Below are 26456 nucleotides of genomic sequence, written 5' to 3'. Positions count from 1 at the left end.
ATACAAGTGGAGGGGGGCCTAGAGAGACAGAAACCAAACTGGCTTTCTCCATGTCAATTAATATTGTACAGTCTATAATGGCTGAATTTTTGGGTATTTTATACAAGTGGAGGGGGGCCTTGAGAGACAGAAACCAAACTGGCTTTCTCCATGTCAATTAATATTGTACAGTCTATAATGGCTGAATTTTTTGGTATTTTATACAAGTGGAGGGGGGCCTTGAGAGACAGAAACCAAACTGGCTTTTTCCATTTCTTTACATATTTAACTATAAGTGTAGGGTGTAATATACATTCAAAGACGATGGCTGCATTGCCAATATGCATAGATGGAGAGGAAGACAATCTGTTTTGTGTGTAGAATAGGCCTACCAACGAAGAATTAAACTGTTTTTTGGGATGATTTATTACCTCAACAATTAGATTACTTGTCTCTAAAACAGTTGGAGCACTAAATTGGGTTAATTTAGGCCCAAAAACATGGATTTTCCCAAAAAATAGCAAAACAAAACCAAACAAAACCAAAACCAAAACCAAAACACGCAATGGAGGTTTTGCAAAACCAAAACCAAAACCAAAACACGACGGTAATCCAGATCCAAAACCGAATCCAAAACCAAAACACGGGGGTCAGTGACCATCTCTACTCTATACAGACATAGGACACTACACCCTCAACATGACCTGACCACTGATCATAATACAATTCTATTATACTACACCCCCAACATGACCTGACCACTGGACATGATCATAATACAATTCTATTATACTACACCCCCAACATGACCTGACCACTGGACATGATCATAATACAATTCTATTATACTACACCCCCAACATGACCTGACCACTGGACATGATCATAATACAATTCTATTACACTCTATACAGACATAGGACACTACACCCTCAACATGACCTGACCACTGGACATGATCATAATACAATTCTATTACACTACACCCCCAACATGACCTGACCACTGGACATAATACACAATTCTATTACACTACACCCCCAACATGACCTGACCACTGGACATAATACAATTCTATTACACTCTATACAGACATAGGACACTACACCCCCAACATGACCTGACCACTGGACATGATCATAATACAATTCTATTACACTCTTTACACACATAGGACACCACACCCCCCCAACATGACCTGACCACTGGACATAATACAATTCTATTACACTGTATACAGACATAGGACACTACACCTCCAACATGACCTGACCACTGGACATAATACAATTCTATTACACTCTAGGACACTACACCCCCAACATGACCTGACCACTGGACATGATCATAATACAATTCTATTATACTACACCCCCAACATGACCTGACCACTGGACATGATCATAATACAATTCTATTACACTCTATACAGACATAGGACACTACACCCTCAACATGACCTGACCACTGGAATTAAAACAATTCTATTACACTACACCCCCAACATGACCTGACCACTGGACATAATACACAATTCTATTACACTACACCCCCAACATGACCTGACCACTGGACATGATCATAATACAATTCTATTACACTCTATACAGACATAGGACACTACACCCCCAACATGACCTGACCACTGGACATAATACAATTCTATTATACTACACCCCCAACATGACCTGACCACTCACCATGATCATAATACAATTCTATTACAATACACCCCCAACATGACCTGACCACTGGACATAATACAATTCTATTACACTACACCCCCAACATGACCTGACCACTGGACATGATCATAATACAATTCTATTATACTGTATACAGACATAGGACACTACACCCTCAACATGACCTGACCACTGGACATAATACAATTCTATTACACTACACCCTCAACATGACCTGACCACTGGACATAATACAATTCTATTACACTACACCCCCAACATGACCTGACCACTGGACATAATACAATTCTATTACACTGTATACAGACATAGGACACTACACCTCCAACATGACCTGACCACTGGACATAATACAATTCTATTACACTCTAGGACACTACACCACCAACATGACCTGACCACTGGACATAATACAATTCTATTACACTACACCCCCAACATGACCTGACCACTCACCATGATCATAATACAATTCTATTATACTACACCCCCAACATGACCTGACCACTGGACATGATCATAATACAATTCTATTACACTCTATACAGACATAGGAAACTACACCCCCAACATGACCTGACCACTGGACATGATCATAATACAATTCTATTACACTCTATACAGACATAGGACACTACACCCTCAACATGACCTGACCACTGGACATAATACAATTCTATTACACTCTAGGACACTACACCACCAACATGACCTGACCACTGGACATAATACAATTCTATTACACTCTAGGACACTACACCACCAACATGACCTGACCACTGGACATAATACAATTCTATTATACTACACCCTCAACATGACCTGACCACTGGACATAATACAATTCTATTACACTACACCCCCAACATGACCTGACCACTCACCATGATCATAATACAATTCTATTATACTACACCCTCAACATGACCTGACCACTGGACATAATACAATTCTATTACACTACACCCTCAACATGACCTGACCACTGGACATGATCATAATACAATTCTATTATACTGTATACAGACATAGGACACTACACCCCCAACATGACCTGACCACTGGACATAATACAATTCTATTACACTCTATACAGACATAGGACACTACACCCTCAACATGACCTGACCACTGGAATTAAAACAATTCTATTACACTACACCCTCAACATAACCTGACCACTGGACATGATCATAATACAATTCTATTACACTCTATACAGACATAGGACACTACACCCCCAACATGACCTGACCACTGGACATAATACAATTCTATTATACTACACCCCCAACATGACCTGACCACTGGACATGATCATAATACAATTCTATTATACTACACCCTCAACATGACCTGACCACTGGACATAATACAATTCTATTACACTCTATACAGACATAGGACACTACACCCTCAACATGACCTGACCACTGGAATTAAAACAATTCTATTACACTACACCCCCAACATGACCTGACCACTGGACATAATACACAATTCTATTACACTACACCCCCAACATGACCTGACCACTGGACATAATACAATTCTATTATACTACACCCCCAACATGACCTGACCACTGGACATAATACAATTCTATTACACCACACCCCCAACATGACCTGAACACTGGACATGATCATAATACAATTCTATTACACTCTATACAGACATAGGACACTACACCCCCAACATGACCTGACCACTGGACATAATACAATTCTATTATACTACACCCTCAACATGACCTGACCACTGGACATGATCATAATACAGTTCTATTACAATACACCCCCAACATGACCTGACCACTGGACATAATACAATTCTATTACACTCTAGGACACTACACCCCCAACATGACCTGACCACTGGACATGATCATAATACAATTCTATTATACTACACCCCCAACATGACCTGACCACTGGACATGATCATAATACAATTCTATTACACTCTATACAGACATAGGACACTACACCCCCAACATGACCTGACCACTGGACATGATCATAATACAATTCTATTACACTCTATACAGACATAGGACACTACACCCTCAACATGACCTGACCACTGGACATAATACAATTCTATTATACTACACCCTCAACATGACCTGACCACTGGACATAATACAATTCTATTACACTCTATACAGACATAGGACACTACACCCTCAACATGACCTGACCACTGGAATTAAAACAATTCTATTACACTACACCCCCAACATGACCTGACCACTGGACATGATCATAATACAATTCTATTACACTCTATACAGACATAGGACACTACACCCCCAACATGACCTGACCACTGGACATAATACAATTCTATTACACTCTATACAGACATAGGACACTACACCCTCAACATGACCTGACCACTGGACATGATCATAATACAATTCTATTATACTACACCCCCAACATGACCTGACCACTGGACATGATCATAATACAATTCTATTACACTGTATACAGACATAGGACACTACATCCCCAACATGACCTGACCACTCACCATGATCATAATACAGAATTCTATTACACTACACCCCCAACATGACCTGACCACTGGACATGATCATAATACAATTCTATTACACTCTATACAGACATAGGACACTACACCCTCAACATGACCTGACCACTGGAATTAAAACAATTCTATTACACTACACCCCCAACATGACCTGACCACTGGACATAATACACAATTCTATTACACTACACCCCCAACATGACCTGACCACTGGACATAATACAATTCTATTACACTACACCCCCAACATGACCTGACCACTGGACATGATCATAATACAATTCTATTACACTCTATACAGACATAGGACACTACACCTCCAACATGACCTGACCACTGGACATAATACAATTCTATTATACTACACCCCCAACATGACCTGACCACTGGACATGATAATAATACAATTCTATTACACTCTATACAGACATAGGACACTACACCCCCAACATGACCTGACCACTGGATATAATCATAATACAATTCTATTACACTGTATACAGACATAGGACACTACACCTCCAACATGACCTGACCACTGGACATAATACAATTCTATTACACTCTAGGACACTACACCCCCAACATGACCTGACCACTGGACATGATCATAATACAATTCTATTATACTACACCCCCAACATGACCTGACCACTGGACATGATCATAATACAATTCTATTACACTCTATACAGACATAGGACACTACACCCTCAACATGACCTGACCACTGGACATAATACAATTCTATTACACTCTAGGACACTACACCACCAACATGACCTGACCACTGGACATAATACAATTCTATTACACTGTATACAGACATAGGACACTACACCCCCAACATGACCTGACCACTGGACATGATCATAATACAATTCTATTATACTACACCCCCAACATGACCTGACCACTGGACATGATCATAATACAATTCTATTATACTACACCCCCAACATGACCTGACCACTGGACATGATCATAATACAATTCTATTACACTCTATACAGACATAGGACACTACACCCCCAACATGACCTGACCACTGGACATGATCATAATACAATTCTATTATACTACACCCCCAACATGACCTGACCACTGGACATGATCATAATACAATTCTATTACACTCTATACAGACATAGGACACTACACCCCCAACATGACCTGACCACTGGACATGATCATAATACAATTCTATTACACTCTATACAGACATAGGACACTACACCCTCAACATGACCTGACCACTGGACATAATACAATTCTATTACACTACACCCCCAACATGACCTGACCACTCACCATGATCATAATACAATTCTATTATACTACACCCCCAACATGACCTCACCACTGGACATAATACAATTCTATTATACTACACCCTCAACATGACCTGACCACTGGACATAATACAATTCTATTACACTACACCCTCAACATGACCTGACCACTGGACATGATCATAATACAATTCTATTATACTGTATACAGACATAGGACACTACACCCCCAACATGACCTGACCACTGGACATAATACAATTCTATTATACTACACCCCCAACATGACCTGACCACTCACCATGATCATAATACAATTCTATTACAATACACCCCCAACATGACCTGACCACTGGACATGATCATAATACAATTCTATTACACTCTATACAGACATAGGACACTACACCCCCAACATGACCTGACCACTGGACATACTACAATTCTATTACACTACACCCTCAACATGACCTGACCACTGGACATAATACAATTCTATTACACTACACCTCCAACATGACCTGACCACTGGACATAATACAATTCTATTATACTACACCCCCAACATGACCTGACCACTGGACATGATCATAATACAATTCTATTACACTCTATACAGACATAGGACACTACACCCCCAACATGACCTGACCACTGGACATGATCATAATACAATTCTATTACACTCTATACAGACATAGGACACTACACCTCCAACATGACCTGACCACTGGACATAATACAATTCTATTATACTACACCCCCAACATGACCTGACCACTGGACATGATCATAATACAATTCTATTATACTGTATACAGACATAGGACACTACACCCTCAACATGACCTGACCACTGGACATAATACAATTCTATTACACTACACCCTCAACATGACCTGACCACTGGACATAATACAATTCTATTACACTGTATACAGACATAGGACACTACACCTCCAACATGACCTGACCACTGGACATAATACAATTCTATTACACTCTAGGACACTACACCACCAACATGACCTGACCACTGGACATAATACAATTCTATTACACTCTAGGACACTACACCACCAACATGACCTGACCACTGGACATAATACAATTCTATTACACTACACCCCCAACATGACCTGACCACTCACCATGATCATAATACAATTCTATTACACTCTATACAGACATAGGACACTACACCCCCAACATGACCTGACCACTGATCATAATACAATTCTATTACACTGTATACAGACATAGGACACTACACCCCCAACATGACCTGACCACTGGACATGATCATAATACAATTCTATTATACTACACCCCCAACATGACCTGACCACTGGACATGATCATAATACAATTCTATTACACTCTATACAGACATAGGACACTACACCCTCAACATGACCTGACCACTGGACATAATACAATTCTATTACACTACACCCCCAACATGACCTGACCACTGGACATAATACAATTCTATTACACTCTAGGACACTACACCACCAACATGACCTGACCACTGGACATAATACAATTCTATTACACTCTAGGACACTACACCCCCAACATGACCTCACCACTGGACATAATACAATTCTATTATACTACACCCTCAACATGACCTGACCACTGGACATAATACAATTCTATTACACTACACCCTCAACATGACCTGACCACTGGACATGATCATAATACAATTCTATTATACTACACCCCCAACATGACCTGACCACTGGACATGATCATAATACAATTCTATTATACTACACCCTCAACATGACCTGACCACTGGACATAATACAATTCTATTACACTCTATACAGACATAGGACACTACACCCTCAACATGACCTGACCACTGGAATTAAAACAATTCTATTACACTACACCCCCAACATGACCTGACCACTGGACATAATACACAATTCTATTACACTACACCCCCAACATGACCTGACCACTGGACATAATACAATTCTATTATACTACACCCCCAACATGACCTGACCACTGGACATAATACAATTCTATTACACTACACCCCCAACATGACCTGAACACTGGACATGATCATAATACAATTCTATTACACTCTATACAGACATAGGACACTACACCCCCCCCCCAACATGACCTGACCACTGGACATGATCATAATACAATTCTATTACACTGTATACAGACATAGGACACTACACCTCCAACATGACCTGACCACTGGACATAATACAATTCTATTATACTACACCCCCAACATGACCTGACCACTGGACATGATCATAATACAATTCTATTATACTCTATACAGACATAGGACACTACATCCCCAACATGACCTGACCACTCACCATGATCATAATACAGAATTCTATTACACTACACCCCCAACATGACCTGACCACTGGACATGATCATAATACAATTCTATTATACTACACCCTCAACATGACCTGACCACTGGACATAATACAATTCTATTACACTCTATACAGACATAGGACACTACACCCTCAACATGACCTGACCACTGGAATTAAAACAATTCTATTACACTACACCCCCAACATGACCTGACCACTGGACATAATACACAATTCTATTACACTACACCCCCAACATGACCTGACCACTGGACATAATACAATTCTATTATACTACACCCCCAACATGACCTGACCACTGGACATAATACAATTCTATTACACTCTATACAGACATAGGACACTACACCCTCAACATGACCTGACCACTGGAATTAAAACAATTCTATTACACTACACCCTCAACATAACCTGAACACTGGACATGATCATAATACAATTCTATTACACTCTATACAGACATAGGACACTACACCCTCAACATGACCTGACCACTGGAATTAAAACAATTCTATTACACTACACCCTCAACATAACCTGAACACTGGACATGATCATAATACAGAATTCTATTACACTACACCCCCAACATGACCTGACCACTGGACATGATAATAATACAATTCTATTACACTCTATACAGACATAGGACACTACACCCTCAACATGACCTGACCACTCACCATGATCATAATACAGAATTCTATTACACTACACCCCCAACATGACCTGACCACTGGACATGATAATAATACAATTCTATTACACTCTATACAGACATAGGACACTACACCCCCAACATGACCTGACCACTGGACATGATCATAATACAATTCTATTACACTCTATACAGACATAGGACACTACACCCCCAACATGACCTGACCACTGGACATGATCATAATACAATTCTATTATACTGTATACAGACATAGGACACTACATCCCCAACATGACCTGACCACTGGACATAATACAATTCTATTATACTCTATACAGACATAGGACACTACACCCTCAACATGACCTGACCACTGGAATTAAAACAATTCTATTACACTACACCCTCAACATAACCTGAACACTGGACATGATCATAATACAATTCTATTACACTCTATACAGACATAGGACACTACACCCTCAACATGACCTGACCACTGGAATTAAAACAATTCTATTACACTACACCCTCAACATAACCTGAACACTGGACATGATCATAATACAATTCTATTACACTCTATACAGACATAGGACACTACACCCTCAACATGACCTGACCACTCACCATGATCATAATACAGAATTCTATTACACTACACCTCCAACATGACCTGACCACTGGACATGATCATAATACAATTCTATTACACTCTATACAGACATAGGACACTACACCTCCAACATGACCTGACCACTGGACATAATACAATTCTATTATACTACACCCCCAACATGACCTGACCACTGGACATGATCATAATACAATTCTATTACACTCTATACAGACATAGGACACTACACCTCCAACATGACCTGACCACTGGACATAATACAATTCTATTATACTACACCCCCAACATGACCTGACCACTGGACATGATCATAATACAATTCTATTATACTACACCCCCAACATGACCTGACCACTGGACATGATCATAATACAATTCTATTACACTCTATACAGACATAGGACACTACACCTCCAACATGACCTGACCACTGGACATAATACAATTCTATTATACTACACCCCCAACATGACCTGAACACTGGACATGATCATAATACAATTCTATTACACTCTATACAGACATAGGACACTACACCCCCAACATGACCTGACCACTGGACATAATACAATTCTATTATACTACACCCCCAACATGACCTGACCACTGGACATAATACAATTCTATTATACTACACCCCCAACATGACCTGACCACTGGACATAATACAATTCTATTACACTACACCCTCAACATGACCTGACCACTGGACATAATACAATTCTATTATACTACACCTCCAACATGACCTGACCACTGGACATAATACAATTTTATTACACTCTATACAGACATAGGACACTACACCCCCAACATGACCTGACCACTGGACATAATACAATTCTATTATACTACACCCCCAACATGACCTGACCACTGGACATAATACAATTCTATTATACTACACCCCCAACATGACCTGACCACTGGACATAATACAATTCTATTACACTACACCCTCAACATGACCTGACCACTGGACATAATACAATTCTATTATACTACACCTCCAACATGACCTGACCACTGGACATAATACAATTTTATTACACTCTATACAGACATAGGACACTACACCCCCAACATGACCTGACCACTGGACATAATACAATTCTATTACACTACACCCCCAACATGACCTGACCACTCACCATGATCATAATACAGAATTCTATTACACTACACCCCCAACATGACCTGACCACTCACCATGATCATAATACAATTCTATTACACTCTATACAGACATAGGACACTACACCCCCAACATGACCTGACCACTGGACATAATACAATTCTATTACACTCTATACAGACATAGGACACTACACCCCCAACATGACCTGACCACTGGACATAATACAATTCTATTACACTCTATACAGACATAGGACACTACACCCTCAACATAACCTGAACACTGGACATGATCATAATACAATTCTATTACACTCTATACAGACATAGGACACTACACCTTCAACATGACCTGACCACTGGACATAATACAATTCTATTATACTACACCCTCAACATAACCTGAACACTGGACATGATCATAATACAATTCTATTATACTACACCCTCAACATGACCTGACCACTCACCATGATCATAATACAGAATTCTATTACACTACACCCCCAACATGACCTGACCACTGGACATGATCATAATACAATTCTATTACACTACACCCCCAACATGACCTGACCACTGGACATAATACAATTCTATTACACTACACCTCCAACATGACCTGACCACTGGACATAATACAATTCTATTATACTACACCCCCAACATGACCTGAACACTGGACATGATCATAATACAATTCTATTACACTCTATACAGACATAGGACACTACACCCTCAACATGACCTCACCACTGGACATAATACAATTCTATTATACTACACCCTCAACATGACCTGACCACTGGACATGATCATAATACAATTCTATTATACTACACCCCCAACATGACCTGACCACTGGACATGATCATAATACAATTCTATTATACTACACCCCCAACATGACCTGACCACTGGACATGATCATAATACAATTCTATTATACTACACCCTCAACATGACCTGACCACTGGACATAATACAATTCTATTACACTACACCACCAACATGACCTGACCACTCACCATGATCATAATACAATTCTATTACACTCTATACAGACATAGGACACTACACCCCCAACATGACCTGACCACTGGACATAATACAATTCTATTACACTACACCCTCAACATGACCTGACCACTGGACATGATCATAATACAATTCTATTATACTACACCCTCAACATGACCTGACCACTCACCATGATCATAATACAGAATTCTATTACACTACACCCCCAACATGACCTGACCACTGGACATGATCATAATACAGAATTCTATTATACTACACCCTCAACATGACCTGACCACTGGAATTAAAACAATTCTATTACACTACACCCCCAACATGACCTGACCACTGGACATAATACACAATTCTATTACACTGTATACAGACATAGGACACTACACCCCCAACATGACCTGACCACTGGACATAATACAATTCTATTATACTACACCTCCAACATGACCTGACCACTGGACATAATACAATTTTATTACACTCTATACAGACATAGGACACTACACCCCCAACATGACCTGACCACTGGACATAATACAATTCTATTATACTACACCCTCAACATGACCTGACCACTCACCATGATCATAATACAGAATTCTATTACACTCTATACAGACATAGGACACTACACCCCCAACATGACCTGACCACTGGACATAATACAATTCTATTATACTACACCCTCAACATGACCTGACCACTCACCATGATCATAATACAGAATTCTATTACACTCTATACAGACATAGGACACTACACCCCCAACATGACCTGACCACTGGACATAATACAATTCTATTATACTACACCCTCAACATGACCTGACCACTCACCATGATCATAATACAGAATTCTATTACACTCTATACAGACATAGGACACTACACCCCCAACATGACCTGACCACTGGACATAATACAATTCTATTATACTACACCCCCAACATGACCTGACCACTGGACATAATACAATTCTATTATACTACACCCTCAACATGACCTGACCACTCACCATGATCATAATACAGAATTCTATTACACTACACCCCCAACATGACCTGACCACTGGACATAATACAATTCTATTATACTACACCCTCAACATGACCTGACCACTCACCATGATCATAATACAGAATTCTATTACACTCTATACAGACATAGGACACTACACCCCCAACATGACCTGACCACTGGACATAATACAATTCTATTATACTACACCCTCAACATGACCTGACCACTCACCATGATCATAATACAGAATTCTATTACACTCTATACAGACATAGGACACTACACCCCCAACATGACCTGACCACTGGACATAATACAATTCTATTATACTACACCCCCAACATGACCTGACCACTGGACATAATACAATTCTATTATACTACACCCTCAACATGACCTGACCACTCACCATGATCATAATACAGAATTCTATTACACTACACCCCCAACATGACCTGACCACTGGACATGATCATAATAAAATTCTATTACACTCTATACAGACATAGGACACTACACCCCCAACATGACCTGACCACTGGACATACTACAATTCTATTATACTACACCCCCAACATGACCTGACCACTGGACATGATCATAATACAGAATTCTATTACACTACACCCCCAACATGACCTGACCACTGGACATAATACAATTCTATTATACTACACCCCCAACATGACCTGACCACTGGACATAATACAATTCTATTACACTGTATACAGACATAGGACACTACACCCCCAACATGACCTGACCACTGGACATGATCATAATAAAATTCTATTACACTCTATACAGACATAGGACACTACACCCCCAACATGACCTGACCACTGGACATGATCATAATACAATTCTATTATACTACACCCCCCAACATGACCTGACCACTGGACATGATCATAATACAATTCTATTACACTCTATACAGACATAGGACACTACACCCCCAACATGACCTGACCACTGGACATGATCATAATACAATTCTATTACACTCTATACAGACATAGGACACTACACCCCCAACATGACCTGACCACTGGACATAATACAATTCTATTACACTACACCCCCAACATGACCTGACCACTGGACATAATACAATTCTATTATACTACACCCCCAACATGACCTGACCACTGGACATGAACATAATACAATTCTATTACACTCTATACAGACATAGGACACTACACCCTCAACATGACCTGACCACTCACAATGATCATAATACAATTCTATTACAATACACCCCCAACATGACCTGACCACTGGACATAATACAATTCTATTACACTCTAGGACACTACACCCCCAACATGACCTGAACACTGGACATGATCATAATACAATTCTATTATACTACACCCCCAACATGACCTGACCACTGGACATAATACAACCAACTCTGTATCCGTCCACCTCAACAGTCCCAATATTTGTTGAAAAGTTAAGTCGATAATCATAAGTTTGGGTATAGTATTGGCCAGATTTCTATGCTCGGGAATTCATAAAGTATGCTATACCCATATATATATATTTGTACCTCCTTATAATTAAACTTGTAGTATTAGTTACTTGCGGTTTGTCTACAGTTAACTTAAAGATGTGAAGTGATTTTATGAAGGGCTCCTCTGATTGTCCAATGCTGCAGCGTTTTGTTGCGCCTTATAAATGACAATCGCATTTCACAGCTGTTTAAATGTGTTAGACATGTCATCCGTGTGTACGTGGCTTTATGCTGGCGACGTGTGATCAGTCTAAAAAAATAAGGATCATTACAAATGTTTCTACTGGCACCAAAATATACAAGTAGATAATATAAGAAATATCTCTGCCTCTCACCGTTATCCAGCATCACTGACTCCAGTAGTTGCCCCCTCTCAGGGTAATTTCTACACAAGAGGGCAATTAAGTATTTCTGCAAATAACAAACTCGACCATCTTTATTTAAATATCTATCAAGCTGAAATTAATCTCCTATATTTTATATTTCACAAGTGGAACTATTCATTTTCCTCCGTTAGTAATGAAGCGCAGCTTATCGCAGAACGGTGCGACCTGCACCCTTATTGTATAGGAAATGTAGACTAGACGAGCTGCACCCTTATTGTATAGGAAATGTAGACTAGACGAGCTGCACACTTATTGTATAGGAAATGTAGACTAGACGAGCTGCACCCTTATTGTATAGGAAATGTAGACTAGACGAGCTGCACACTTATTGTATAGGAAATGTAGACTAGACGAGCTGCACACTTATTGTATAGGAAATGTAGACTAGACGAGCTGCACATACAATGATTTAAGCGGCTGATCTGTGTTTTTGTTTTGTTTTTTAGACGCAATACTTAGATGGTAATTCCCAACAACTTGTACCCACACTAACTGAGCGCCGCGCCAAACTGGACAAATTCGGTCAATCATTTGGTGTTTAGGATGGATTTGCACCAAATGATTATGATTAGTGGTGATATTTACCTTCTTTGTATTAATAAATACACCTGTTTATGTATGAGCTGTTTCTGTGCTGTCTCCATCTACACCTATCACCCCCAGAGATACTGTTTTTGGCGACGCCTGTAACGTTCTGCTGTAACACGCAGCGTCTGAGCTGAAGAGCTCTCACTCCAATGGGACATACTGATTATAAAGCCACCGCCCCTCCCGCCGTACTTCTACCCCGATCCGAGTAACAAATCTATAGAACTTGTTTTACATTCCTATAGAAATTCTGCGAGGAACAGGGACCAATATAAAACAATCTGTCTGCCCTAATTCTGCTGTGACCCAGTTTTTATAAATGTTCCTCAATTTGTCTAAGTTGGCAAGAAAGAAAATGGTCCCTATGACGGTGTCTTATACAGACGGTAGAACAGACTTTCATGTTATCACTTTCGTTTTAATCTCCTTAATTCAAGTTTTACAGGGACAATGTTTGGTGATACAATACAAACATGTACAACTGTTTAATTCTGTAACCATGTAACTGAACCACAATATAATCTGCCTGTTGCCTAGTGTCTTTACAGGTTCTGTCGGGACAATAGGTTGGGGGTATTGGAGTGATACATGTCACAAGGTATCGTGTTGTACTGAGATGACCTCACTTCCTTCTGCATATAAATAGATTTTTCACACACAGTAACTATCCCTCTAGATAACAAGTAAAGTCATTATGTATGATTACTGCTGTAATCTGTGAGCTTTGGACAACAACTGTGCAGCAAATGATGGATCTGATAACGTACTATAAAGACACAGTGTTTATGAATTGTTTGTGTATCTAATATATTGCAAATATGACTCTGTGTCAATGTATTAATGGTTGAATACAGTATATAGGAAGCACTTATTTCTGCAATATATAAATTAATGATCCTGCTGTAATATAGGCCAGATTTGCTACTGAAGAGTTTGTTTTTATCATTTTTAATTCGCATTATTTTACATACACACATTATTTTAACCTATATTTTACCTTTATGTCTGAAAATTGATTATACAAATGATTTTTAATGAAGTTTCAAATAAAATGCGATTCTAAATATAGAATAAATGCTCCTGGGGACTGCAGTGCCTCTCCTGTGTCTTTCTTCTTTTTGATAACAAATGATTCTACTAAGAGCTTTTATTGGTTACAATGGAGTTTGTTGCTGTTTTGGCCATACTCTATCTGTACCTTGTCTGATTGGTTCCTTCATCTTCATATGTTTGCAACAGTTTTATAATAAACTACATTTGTAAATCATTATGTATTAAAGTATGAGCCATAAAAGGGTGATTTCGGCTATTGCTGGACTACAAGCACCAGAATGCTCTGGGCAGGGTACGCTGGAAGTTGAGGATCAGTAACAAGCGGTCGGGCCGCCGGCACTAGGTGGAATCGATGGATGTCGTCACCTTTATTATTTTTAACTCCTCATTTTAATCTCTCCAACACGTTACGGTTATTGAATTTTCTTCTCAGCCGTCATCAGCTGGGGAATTACTGAGTGTTATTCAGCATTTGGGGAATCACAGAGCACACAGTGCCCGTATAGTCTGGAAGTACAAAAACACATGGCTTCATGTCTTGACATTCATAATCCAAGTGTCTCTTAATGCCTCTGGGCTGCAATAAATCCAGAGCCAGCTGCTGGCCGGTGGGAAAATATTCTCAATTCTTCACTTAATGGTTGGTGTGGGAGAGACAGAGCGCATGGCCTGCTGCGAGCGAGAGGGAGGGCGTGGGGGACGCCACAAGCGAGAGGGAGGGAGCGTAGGGAACGCCGCGAAAGAGGGAGGGCGTAGGGGGCGCTGCGAGCGAGAGGGGTGAGCGTAGGGGACACTGCGAGACACTGAGGATCTGAGTGGCGGCACAGGTACCAAACATTCAGTGTGTCCCTTTTACACATTGTCCATCCCTTACTTCCTGTAACAGAGATGAAGGGTTTTTGGGATGTAATGAAACGGGTGAGCTGGGAAATGGGAAAAGGTATGGATTAAAGGACTGAGTATAAAAGAATGGGTATTTGGGTGAAGTGGGAGGAAGATGACCGTAGGGAATTGGGGAGTAAGAGGTGAATGGGAGAAAAGGGAACTTAGTTGGAGGGGCGGGAAACAAGCAGCAAGAATAAGGAATGACGTGTAAGAGGAGGCAGGAGACACATGGAAGAGCATAGAATGACTGGGAGGAAACTAGATAAGGGGATAGTAGGAGAGGGAGAGTGAGAGAATAGGCTAGAGGGGAGGAAGGAAGGAAGATGTACTGAGCAACAGGAAAGTAAGAATTAGGGGGGGACTGAAAAAAAGTTGGGGCCAGAAAAGAAAGGGACATTTAAGAGGCAGTTTGGGCAATATAAAATGAATAATTGCCCCCCCCCCACTAACAACCCCCATCCCATTTAAAAGGGGTGAAGAGGAATAATTATCTGGGCATTCAGCTTTATGCTTCTGTGCGTTGTAGACAGAAGAGAATCCGCATTTTCTGCTTTCACCAGGATTTATGGTATTGAAATAGTTTCCTAAACATACACACAACCCTGATGTAACGTTTATTTATATGATTAAGATTTAGGGCTAGATTTACTAAGCTGCGGGTTTGAATAAGTGGGGATGTTGCCTATAGCAACCAATCAGATTATAGCTATCATTTTGTAGAAGGTACTAAATAAATGAAAGCTAGAATCTGATTGGTTGCTATAGGCAACATCCCCACTTTTTCAAACCCACAGCTTAGTAAATCTAGCCCTTAGCGTCTGCTCCTAGAAGTACTATTCATGACTGACACTAGAGGGCGCACCTCCTCTTACAGGGACACACATGTGACAGGTGGGCAGTAAGTAGGGCATGTGGGGGCAAACCCTTCACCCACTGAATTTGTAGTGAAGTAAATGGCACAGGCAGCACCACAATCGCTGCCGACCACTGTAGCCAACAGTCTCCTTTTCCATACATCTTTAATACCATTTTTGTAACGCTAGTATAAGCATGTAAAGTCTGGATTGGACGAGAGGCCTTAAACTGTCCAAATATATTTATCAATAGTTGGTTGTAGAACATTTCTCAGTGACGTTATTAGCATAACCAATAACAAGATGGCTGCCTCTTGTGTGCGTAGACATCACACGCACTTCAATAGAGGAGGAACTCTGTGCTAAATGCCCCCAAATCATATTTTACTGAAATATAAACCACATGTATAACAGGAAATATTACATTTAATTTCCACTCTGCCTCAAACAGACAAAGATGGATGTGTCTAATTAGTACATTTATAGCATTATAATCTCCACATATTTCACTTGTAACCAATACTGTAACAAGACTCTGACGTTATAAAGCTTGTGTCATGGATTAATTAATGCTGCATAAATCATAGAGAGATGAGAGAGCTGTAAAATGCCAGAGAAATGAGAAGCTTCCCGTAGAAGACATTAGAAAGGTGGCACTTACCTACGGCGATCCCGTTGGTAAAGGCAGAGGGCTGGGCGCTGGTCCTGGCAGGGCTCTGGGATTCTAGGACACTATCATCCAGCAGGTGGCGCTGTTTCTCTGATGGAAATGTTGCACTCTTACTTTCAACAACACTGAACTGACACATAACACTGGATAGATGGGGAGAGAGAAATGCCATTCATTCCACACGTGTTCATGAGCAGTGAGTGAGCAAAACGTTCATGTGTAACTTAAATGTCAAAGCTGAAGGGGGGTATCATTCCAAAATAAATAAATATATACTGTACTCAACTCATGAAGTTCAGGTACATGTTAGATACACTCTACTTGAAAGTGTAGCTAACCAATGGATAATGCTAGGTAGATAAGTACATCCCAATTAATTTATCCTACGGTATATGTACTTTATGGAGAATAGAACGCCTATATATATAGCCTAACAAAAGTAGGATTTAATTTTTCACATTTTTATTATCCTTTTATTTACTTTTACAAATACCTGGTCACGTTCCTTCCATTAGGGGCCGTTATCCAGGTGACACCGGGACTCCCACTAATAACAAGGGGTTTAGAACTTCTTATCACCAATTATATATATAAAAGGATAGAGACAATTTTACACATTACCATATTATTCTCCACTTTTATAAAATAAAGATCTGGCTGATCACTAATAGCTTTGGCGGATTTTGAAACCTAAAAGTGACTTTCAGAAAACTTCCTTACTATTGTCCGTGCCCTTGTTATACGGAATATTTCTGTCTATCCAATAGAAATGTTTTTCTTAAAAACAAATAAATATGTCTCTTTTTACATTACCCAGCGAGTTCATTATTTACGGAGCATTAAACTCACACCGTATACATAGGGCCTATGGCGGAATAGTTATTTCTGGAATGAGTCGGTTCCACACAGCCCGCTCCTGCTGTGCCTCAGCCGCCTCTTCCTGACATCTGGTGACTGAGGGGGATAATAGGACATGATGGAGGAGGGCGCTGACGGCTTTGTTCCTCTCACACAATTTATTGCTTTTTCAAAGTGATTTTTGTTGTGGGGATAATTAGATAATTTAAACCGGATCTGTCTTTTGTGCACATTTGTACATATGTACTAGGTTTAGTTGTGTGATTTTATATTTATGGCAAAGATTTTTTTAATGACTTTTCTGGGATTAAGCGACGGGGGATCCTGCTGCTTAGGGGAGATCTCTGTTCCTCTCTAATGGGTCAGTGTAGGGTCTCTGCCATTCTACTAGTTGGGGATGGGATTTAGTTTGAGTGGACGTTATTCTGCAACAATTCTGATTATTATGAACACCTTCTTTAACTAGTATTACTGCTGCCTCTCTGGCTGGAAGATATATATATATATATCAGAAATACACAAGGGATTTACATATAAAATCATTAGAAGCTTTTCAGGTACAAGTTCCCTTCACTGGACACATGAAGTTGACTGAAGTTCCTAATAAACTTGGTAATGATTTAATATACTGTTAAAGGCAGAGAAAATTATATACAAACAATGGCCAGAGCAACTAATCAGAAATCTGCTTTCATTGTGTAAAATGCCCTAGACAGATAGAAGCTCCTCTGTGATTGGTTGCTGTAGGTTACGACCTCTGGAAGCAATGTTTGTAGATGAGGCTCTGGGAATTTGCTTTCCAACATCCCCAAATACCGTGACTTGGGTTATAGGTGCAAGATTCCATAGTAACCTGGCAGCTGTGTGACCGTGGGATGTAGGCGCGAGCTTACTACAGAACCTTCTGGATAACCGAATTGGCCAAGTAATGTTTTCTTATGAAGCTTCTGCTACTATGTTGTAGTCTATGGAAAAGATTTGACTACAAACTAAACCTCTTTATAGACGGCAACAGTAACACCAGCAGGAAAGACTAACAAAAATACTAAAGAGAAGGAGCCTCATAACATTGGATAAATTATATATTATTACTTAATGTTACACTATGTTTCCTCCAAATGAAAATGAATTATAAAGTTAAATTCTATTTAGTCAGATATAGTATATAAAACATGTAATACTGTTTCCCTGAATTTAGTACAGGTAAAAGACAGAACAGTAAGGGTCATTTACAACCGTGCAAAAGTACAATACCACAGCGCAAATGCTGTATTGTGATGTCAGACGCCCCTTTGTCAGCACTGTATACGGGAAAGAGCTTAGAGTTGCAGGGCAAAATAACGATTTGCGTTGGTACACTGGCCAATGGGAGAAGTTGGGAGGAGGAGATGTGCCTTACGGAGTGCGCAGAAGAGGCTAGTTTCACAACGGCTAAATAAAATCCAGGGGCACTGTCTGCTCTGTGGGTGGGCACAAGACTTCTGTGTCAGAGATTGGGGCCCCTCCCATACTGATAATGGGACGTATTCCAGCGGCTCTGCTAAAGGAAAATGCATTTCTAGACGCTCTCTAACCAATATGACAAAATGCTTCAAGCATAGAAATGAGCCGCATCTAATACAAACAGTCCCGGTGTCCTCTCACTCTCAGGACACATGTAATACAGACAGTCCAGGTGTCCCCTCACTCTCAGGACACATGTAATACAGACAGTCCAGGTGTCCCCTCACTCTCAGGACACATGTAATACAGACAGTCCCGGTGTCCCCTCACTCTCAGGACACATGTAATACAGACAGTCCAGGTGTCCCCTCACTCTCAGGACACATGTAATACAGACAGTCCAGGTGTCCCCTCACTCTCAGGACACATGTAATACAGACAGTCCCGGTGTCCTCTCACTCTCAGGACACATGTAATACAGACAGTCCCGGTGTCCTCTCACTCTCAGGACACATGTAATACAGACAGTCCCGGTGTCCTCTCACTCTCAGGACACATGTAATACAAACAGTCCCGGTGTCCTCTCACTCTCAGGACACATGTAATACAGACAGTCCCGGTGTCCCCTCACTCTCAGGACACATGTAATACAGACAGTCCAGGTGTCCCCTCACTCTCAGGACACATGTAATACAGACAGTCCCGGTGTCCCCTCACTCTCAGGACACATGTAATACAGACAGTCCCGGTGTCCCCTCACTCTCAGGACACATGTAATACAGACAGTCCCGGTGTCCCCTCACTCTCAGGACACATGTAATACAGACAGTCCCGGTGTCCTCTCACTCTCAAGACAAATTTAAGATTAAAGTTATTAACAGTTTGGACTTTGTGAGAACAGTAAAAATGTTGCAGCAAATACATTTTCCGGATTGTTCGCCAAACCACAAAGCTAAGTGCAGATTGATTTTACCGGGGCTTTTCCAAAGGCCAGGAAGTGAGCTAACCAGAGAAGTGCGTGTCCCCTGACATTTTGCGGGTTGTAAATGAGCCTTAATGTCTTGGTAAGGAGAGAACAGACGCTGTACTAGTGATACATTCTATACATGGCCTCACTTGTTTCCTAAGCTGCGGCTCTTCCTATGCCTGGAGACAGGAGGGGTTGGGAGATTGGTGGCCACCGATGCATCTGGACACGTCGGTCGTCTGCTGTACCTCATTGTAGCCGTCATCTCGGAGGGACCTGACGACAAAGATCAACTGATACTGTAACACTGATATCATCCTCTGCTACCAGAGGTTATGCGTCGCTAACCCTACAATGCAGCGGCACGGGTGGCCTTAGAGACATTAATAGGTTGCACAAAAATATACTGGAGCATTGCAATGAGTTTACCTATAAATAAATACTTTTATTTTGTGTATTTTTATCTTGGTTATACTGATTTTTATGTCCTGAGTCACTGCTGTTACTAATAGTACAAAGAAAGAACATCCTACGGCTCTGCTTCTAGCAAAGTAAATTACAATGTTCCAATACATAAAGTTTTACACTTTAATGTAGGATGATAGATCTCCTTTACATACTGCAGTTTGTTAAACCGTGTTGTATCATTTTGTAACCTTGAATGAAACAAATAATATAGATAAATAAAAAGATTAAATAGACTATATACGTTCAGAGGCTGTATACATTATACATTATATATCACACGTAAGAGACTATCAGACAGGTGGAGGAACTTTCATCTCTCTAACTTGAAGCCCAACCAATTTCATCTACGGCTGATTGTACCAACCCACAATCCTCATTCTCATTACACAACTGTAATTCTACATTTTAGTTCAATAGAGTTCCAAATATTTACCCTGTAACAGACAGAGATGGAACTGGACAGACTTTACCAAATGACAGAAATGTTAATAGTTGTATGTAGTTTAAAATAAAATAACTGATACAAGGGTCCTCCCGTCGGCCGAGTAACTCTACAATATGGTTTTGTTTTTTTGCTATTTTTCTTTTTTTAGTTTAATGCAACTTGTCTGCAAGACACAAAGAGTCTTTTGACCCACTGACAATCACTGAGGGGTAAACCTCCCCCCACCTTAATACAATATGCTACAACTGAGGGTGCTATAAGTAGTACGTACTGCACTTTATTTAGGATACCAGATACAAGGAAAGATACATTAGCGACAGGTGACTGACTGAGCATCACATGAAATGTAGGGTCCTAATTCATTAGTGATCTTATCTGCCGTTTCTTGCTTATCTTAAGCAAATTCACTCTGTGCATACTCAGAAAAGGGAGATAAGAAATTCTTCACTTACGCAGTGGATTTTGCTTCTTAAGTTAAGATGAAAATCCATCTTAACTTCACTCTTATCTCCCCGTTTCTTCTTAAAATAAGCATCTTAACTTTTGCACAAGATAAGATCACTAATGAATCAGGCCCTAGATCTACAAAAGGTGAAGTGTGTACTACAAATTGTACCAGCCCCATCAAATTATATATAAAAAAAAAACCTTATCACATTCATTCATCCCTTGCAAGAGGTTTATACATCAACAGCCAACATGGAACATATAGTACATAGAGGTAAATTTAGTTGTATTTTAGGTACATGATAAAGGAAAACATGGAAACATACAGAAAGTAAATTCAATTTTATCTCTGCTCCGCTTGCACGCCTTGTAAAATACCCAGGATTTACACCACTGCACGTCAATCGTCCGCCCAGCACACAGCAAGGTGCAGCAGACACCCCCCCCAGGGGATGGGAAGTTGTACTGTGCAAGTGCCATATAACCTTCCACCCCTTTCATTTAAATAAACGTTTCTGTTTCCCCCTCAAGTACTGCTTGGTTAAGGTTTATTAATATTTCCCCAGGCAAATGTAAGACACAATAAGCCCCTCCTTCATCTGGACAAGGCAAGCCCCCATTTCATTCAAAGACACCCTAATCCACCCAACCATGCCCACCTTTAAACAAAGCCACGCCCCTTTGAGGGTCCGAAAATCAGAACTGCATGAAAAAAAATAAAAATGTTTCACACACAAACTTCAGTAAAAGATTCCACAAACACTTGTTCACCATGTAATTAAATATAATCTGTATAATACACTCTCTGATGATAATGACCACAGCCGGGAGTGACTGACTGGCGAGCACTGCTGATTCTAGTCGCTGTGTCAGTGGGTCGTAGCTATGGGGGGGGTTGTCTGTGGGGGTTTTTTCCCCTCCTTTGGACAACTGTTTTTTATTTTCTTCTATAAAGAACTACAATAAATAAAGTAAAGTAAATCATTTTTGAAATGTGAAAGGATCCCATGGTTAGACCAAAGGGAATGTGCCACATCTTCAAGTCTATTCCCAGGACCGGCTCCCGCTCCCCCCCGTACGAGACCACCCTGAGAGAGACGGTCCATGAAGGAAGTGGTCACCGTACGTTGTGATCAGCAGAATTACAGCACAATATTGGCCTCAGTCTGAGCTGAGTCTCACACTTGTGTGAGTCACCCTGGATCAATGTCAAACATAAAAGTCACAATAGCTACATCTTCCTTCCCCAAAATGTATCATATCTGATGCTGGAAGCACATGCTGCACCCACTGGAAGTAATCACAAGGAATGATTGGGAATGGTTAGCATTTTATTTATAAATATATATTTAGATTCCTCTATCCAAAGGGCAAAATTGTCATAAAGCAGCCACCAATCCTGTATCAGTAAATACAAATCCCTACTCTACAAATCCCTAGTGTGTAAATCTACGTACAAATCTCTACTGCACAAATCCCTACTCTACGAATCCCTACTGCACAAATCTACTTTACAGATCTCTACTGTGCAAATCTACTCTACAAATCCCTAGTGTGTAAATCTATGTACAAATCTCTACTGCACAAATCCCTACTATGCAAATCTACGTACAAATCTCTACTGCACAAATCCCTACTCTACGAATCCCTACTGCACAAATCTACTTTACAGATCTCTACTGTGCAAATCTACTCTACAAATCCCTAGTGTGTAAATCAACCGTACAAATCTCTACTGCGCAAATCCCCATTGGAAACACAAAGCTCCCTGCACTACAATAAATAATTCTGTCTAATAAATATAAATTCCAGAAAAGGAATAGATGGAGAGAATTGCATCAAATGTTATTATTGTTTATTTATAGGGGGCCACAAAATTCTGCAGCACCGTACAGGGGGGAATAGAGTACTGTACATGAAACAAGCAACAGCAAAATTTAGATCAAGACGCATCAATGCAATAATGAAGCCTAATAGGTGAGGTACAGAGCATGGTATAAGGACAAGGTGGGAACGGAGAAGGAAACAGGGGAGCTTACAATCTAATGGGCTGCACCATCCCCCGCTGCTACCAGGAGGGTTGGCCAACCATGCCAAGCTGTAGAAAGACGAGGTGGGCAGCGTTAGGCACATGATGATACTAACTGCACCTGCGATGTCTACAGTCTGGAAGTGAGAGTCCTGCAGGCAACTACGAATGTGCAGAAAAAGATTCATTTTGATGTAAAGTTGGATTATATTGAAAATTATTGGACTGAATTTTGACGGGCAAATGTCCCTGATAACTGTACCAAGTACAGCAACCAATAAACACTTGTTTCATTGTGTACCGTGTCCTTGACAGATAAAAGCCAATTGGTGATTGTTTGCACCTGAATGTAATGTCAGTGATGGACCCATCGTATCTCACCCAAACCTCACTTATTCTGCCTCAGCTTCCATCAGTGGTGACGGACAGGCTCAGTCTATACATGACACATTTACAGAGCTCCGCGGAGCTCAGGCCAAGCTACCAGCTCTACGCATGGGCCGAACCCCCACACACGCTCCGTCCAGCTGAACAGGACCGCCGCAGCCATGAGTAACCCTTATTACTTTGGATATTTTAAAATAACTACAAGTGGAAATTGCAACGATAAGAACATTATTATAATGGCGATCAGAACAAACACGACCCATTCTGCCACGGTAACAGGGACATAGAGCCATAAATGTGCTCCATACATGGGGACGCTGGAGTCACACTGGAGTTAAGGACGTCATCCTGTCACATTAACCTGTCGGCGCAGAGGAAATCACACAGGGGCAGATTAACATGCAGGAAGCTGGGATTAGTTACTGCATGCTTCCAACACGCTACTGACTACACACGTGTGAAATTAAGTCGGCCGAAGGGTGGAAGTCTATAAAAGATTACCCCAAAGACATGACTGCAGGACTGAGAAACAAAATGAGACAAGAACTAAAAAAATGTTTAAAAGTCTGAAGCAAAACAATGTAATTTTCAAGAAACAATTGATCTTGTTACACTCGCCAACCCCTAATTATTTATCATTAAACAAAACCTAATTGGAATATTTCTGTTTTAATTATGTATTTTTTTTTTTTATATATATAATTACTTATAAAAAGGTTGTTCTGACAGTCCTGTCAATACCCTCCCGGGGGTCCACGGATGTACGGGGCGCATGATGGCACAATCCCTCCCACTGCACAGCAATGCAAATCTTGTCATGTCGCATCAAATCGGGTCATGGCCCAGCGTCGCCTACTTAAGACTAAAGTGAAGTGGGCTCAGGAGGGTGGGAGACTGAGAGGATTCCCCAAAATATGGGTCTCCTGGACATTGCGGGAGAGTAGGAAGCACACACAACAGAATCAGGATGATGGGACGTACATGGAGCATAGCAGGCCGCAAGCTGGGCGCCTCTAAAACACATTCT

General features: G+C 40.5%; 1 protein-coding gene and 1 long non-coding RNA gene across 11 annotated transcripts in view; one reads left to right on the top strand and one right to left on the bottom strand.

Moving 5' to 3' along the window:
* The window catches only part of LOC142101365 (uncharacterized), a 485133-nt gene extending 469120 nt beyond the window's left edge, over positions 1-16013 (top strand). For 2 of the 3 annotated variants that reach the window (XR_012678987.1, XR_012678985.1), the window contains one exon: positions 15472-16013. This is a non-coding gene — a long non-coding RNA (uncharacterized LOC142101365). The other variant, XR_012678986.1, reaches the window with a different exon arrangement.
* RALGPS1 (Ral GEF with PH domain and SH3 binding motif 1) overlaps positions 1-26456 on the bottom strand; it is a 312153-nt gene that overhangs the window by 23028 nt on the left and 262669 nt on the right. For 6 of the 8 annotated variants that reach the window (XM_075185799.1, XM_075185803.1, XM_075185804.1 and 3 more), the window contains exons 13-14: positions 21803-21929; positions 18377-18528 (exon numbers count right to left, since the gene is read on the bottom strand). The exons of the other annotated variants lie outside the window; for them this stretch is intronic. In XM_075185799.1, coding sequence (XP_075041900.1) covers positions 18377-18528; positions 21803-21929 — 279 coding nt within the window. The remainder of the gene's footprint in view (positions 1-18376; positions 18529-21802; positions 21930-26456) is intronic. 8 annotated transcript variants of the gene reach the window in all.

The sequence above is a fragment of the Mixophyes fleayi genome, chromosome 9 (genome assembly GCF_038048845.1).
Source record: "Mixophyes fleayi isolate aMixFle1 chromosome 9, aMixFle1.hap1, whole genome shotgun sequence".
NCBI lineage: Eukaryota > Metazoa > Chordata > Amphibia > Anura > Limnodynastidae > Mixophyes > Mixophyes fleayi.
Note: the sequence above shows the minus strand (reverse complement) of the source record. Positions and strands in the feature narration are given on the sequence as shown.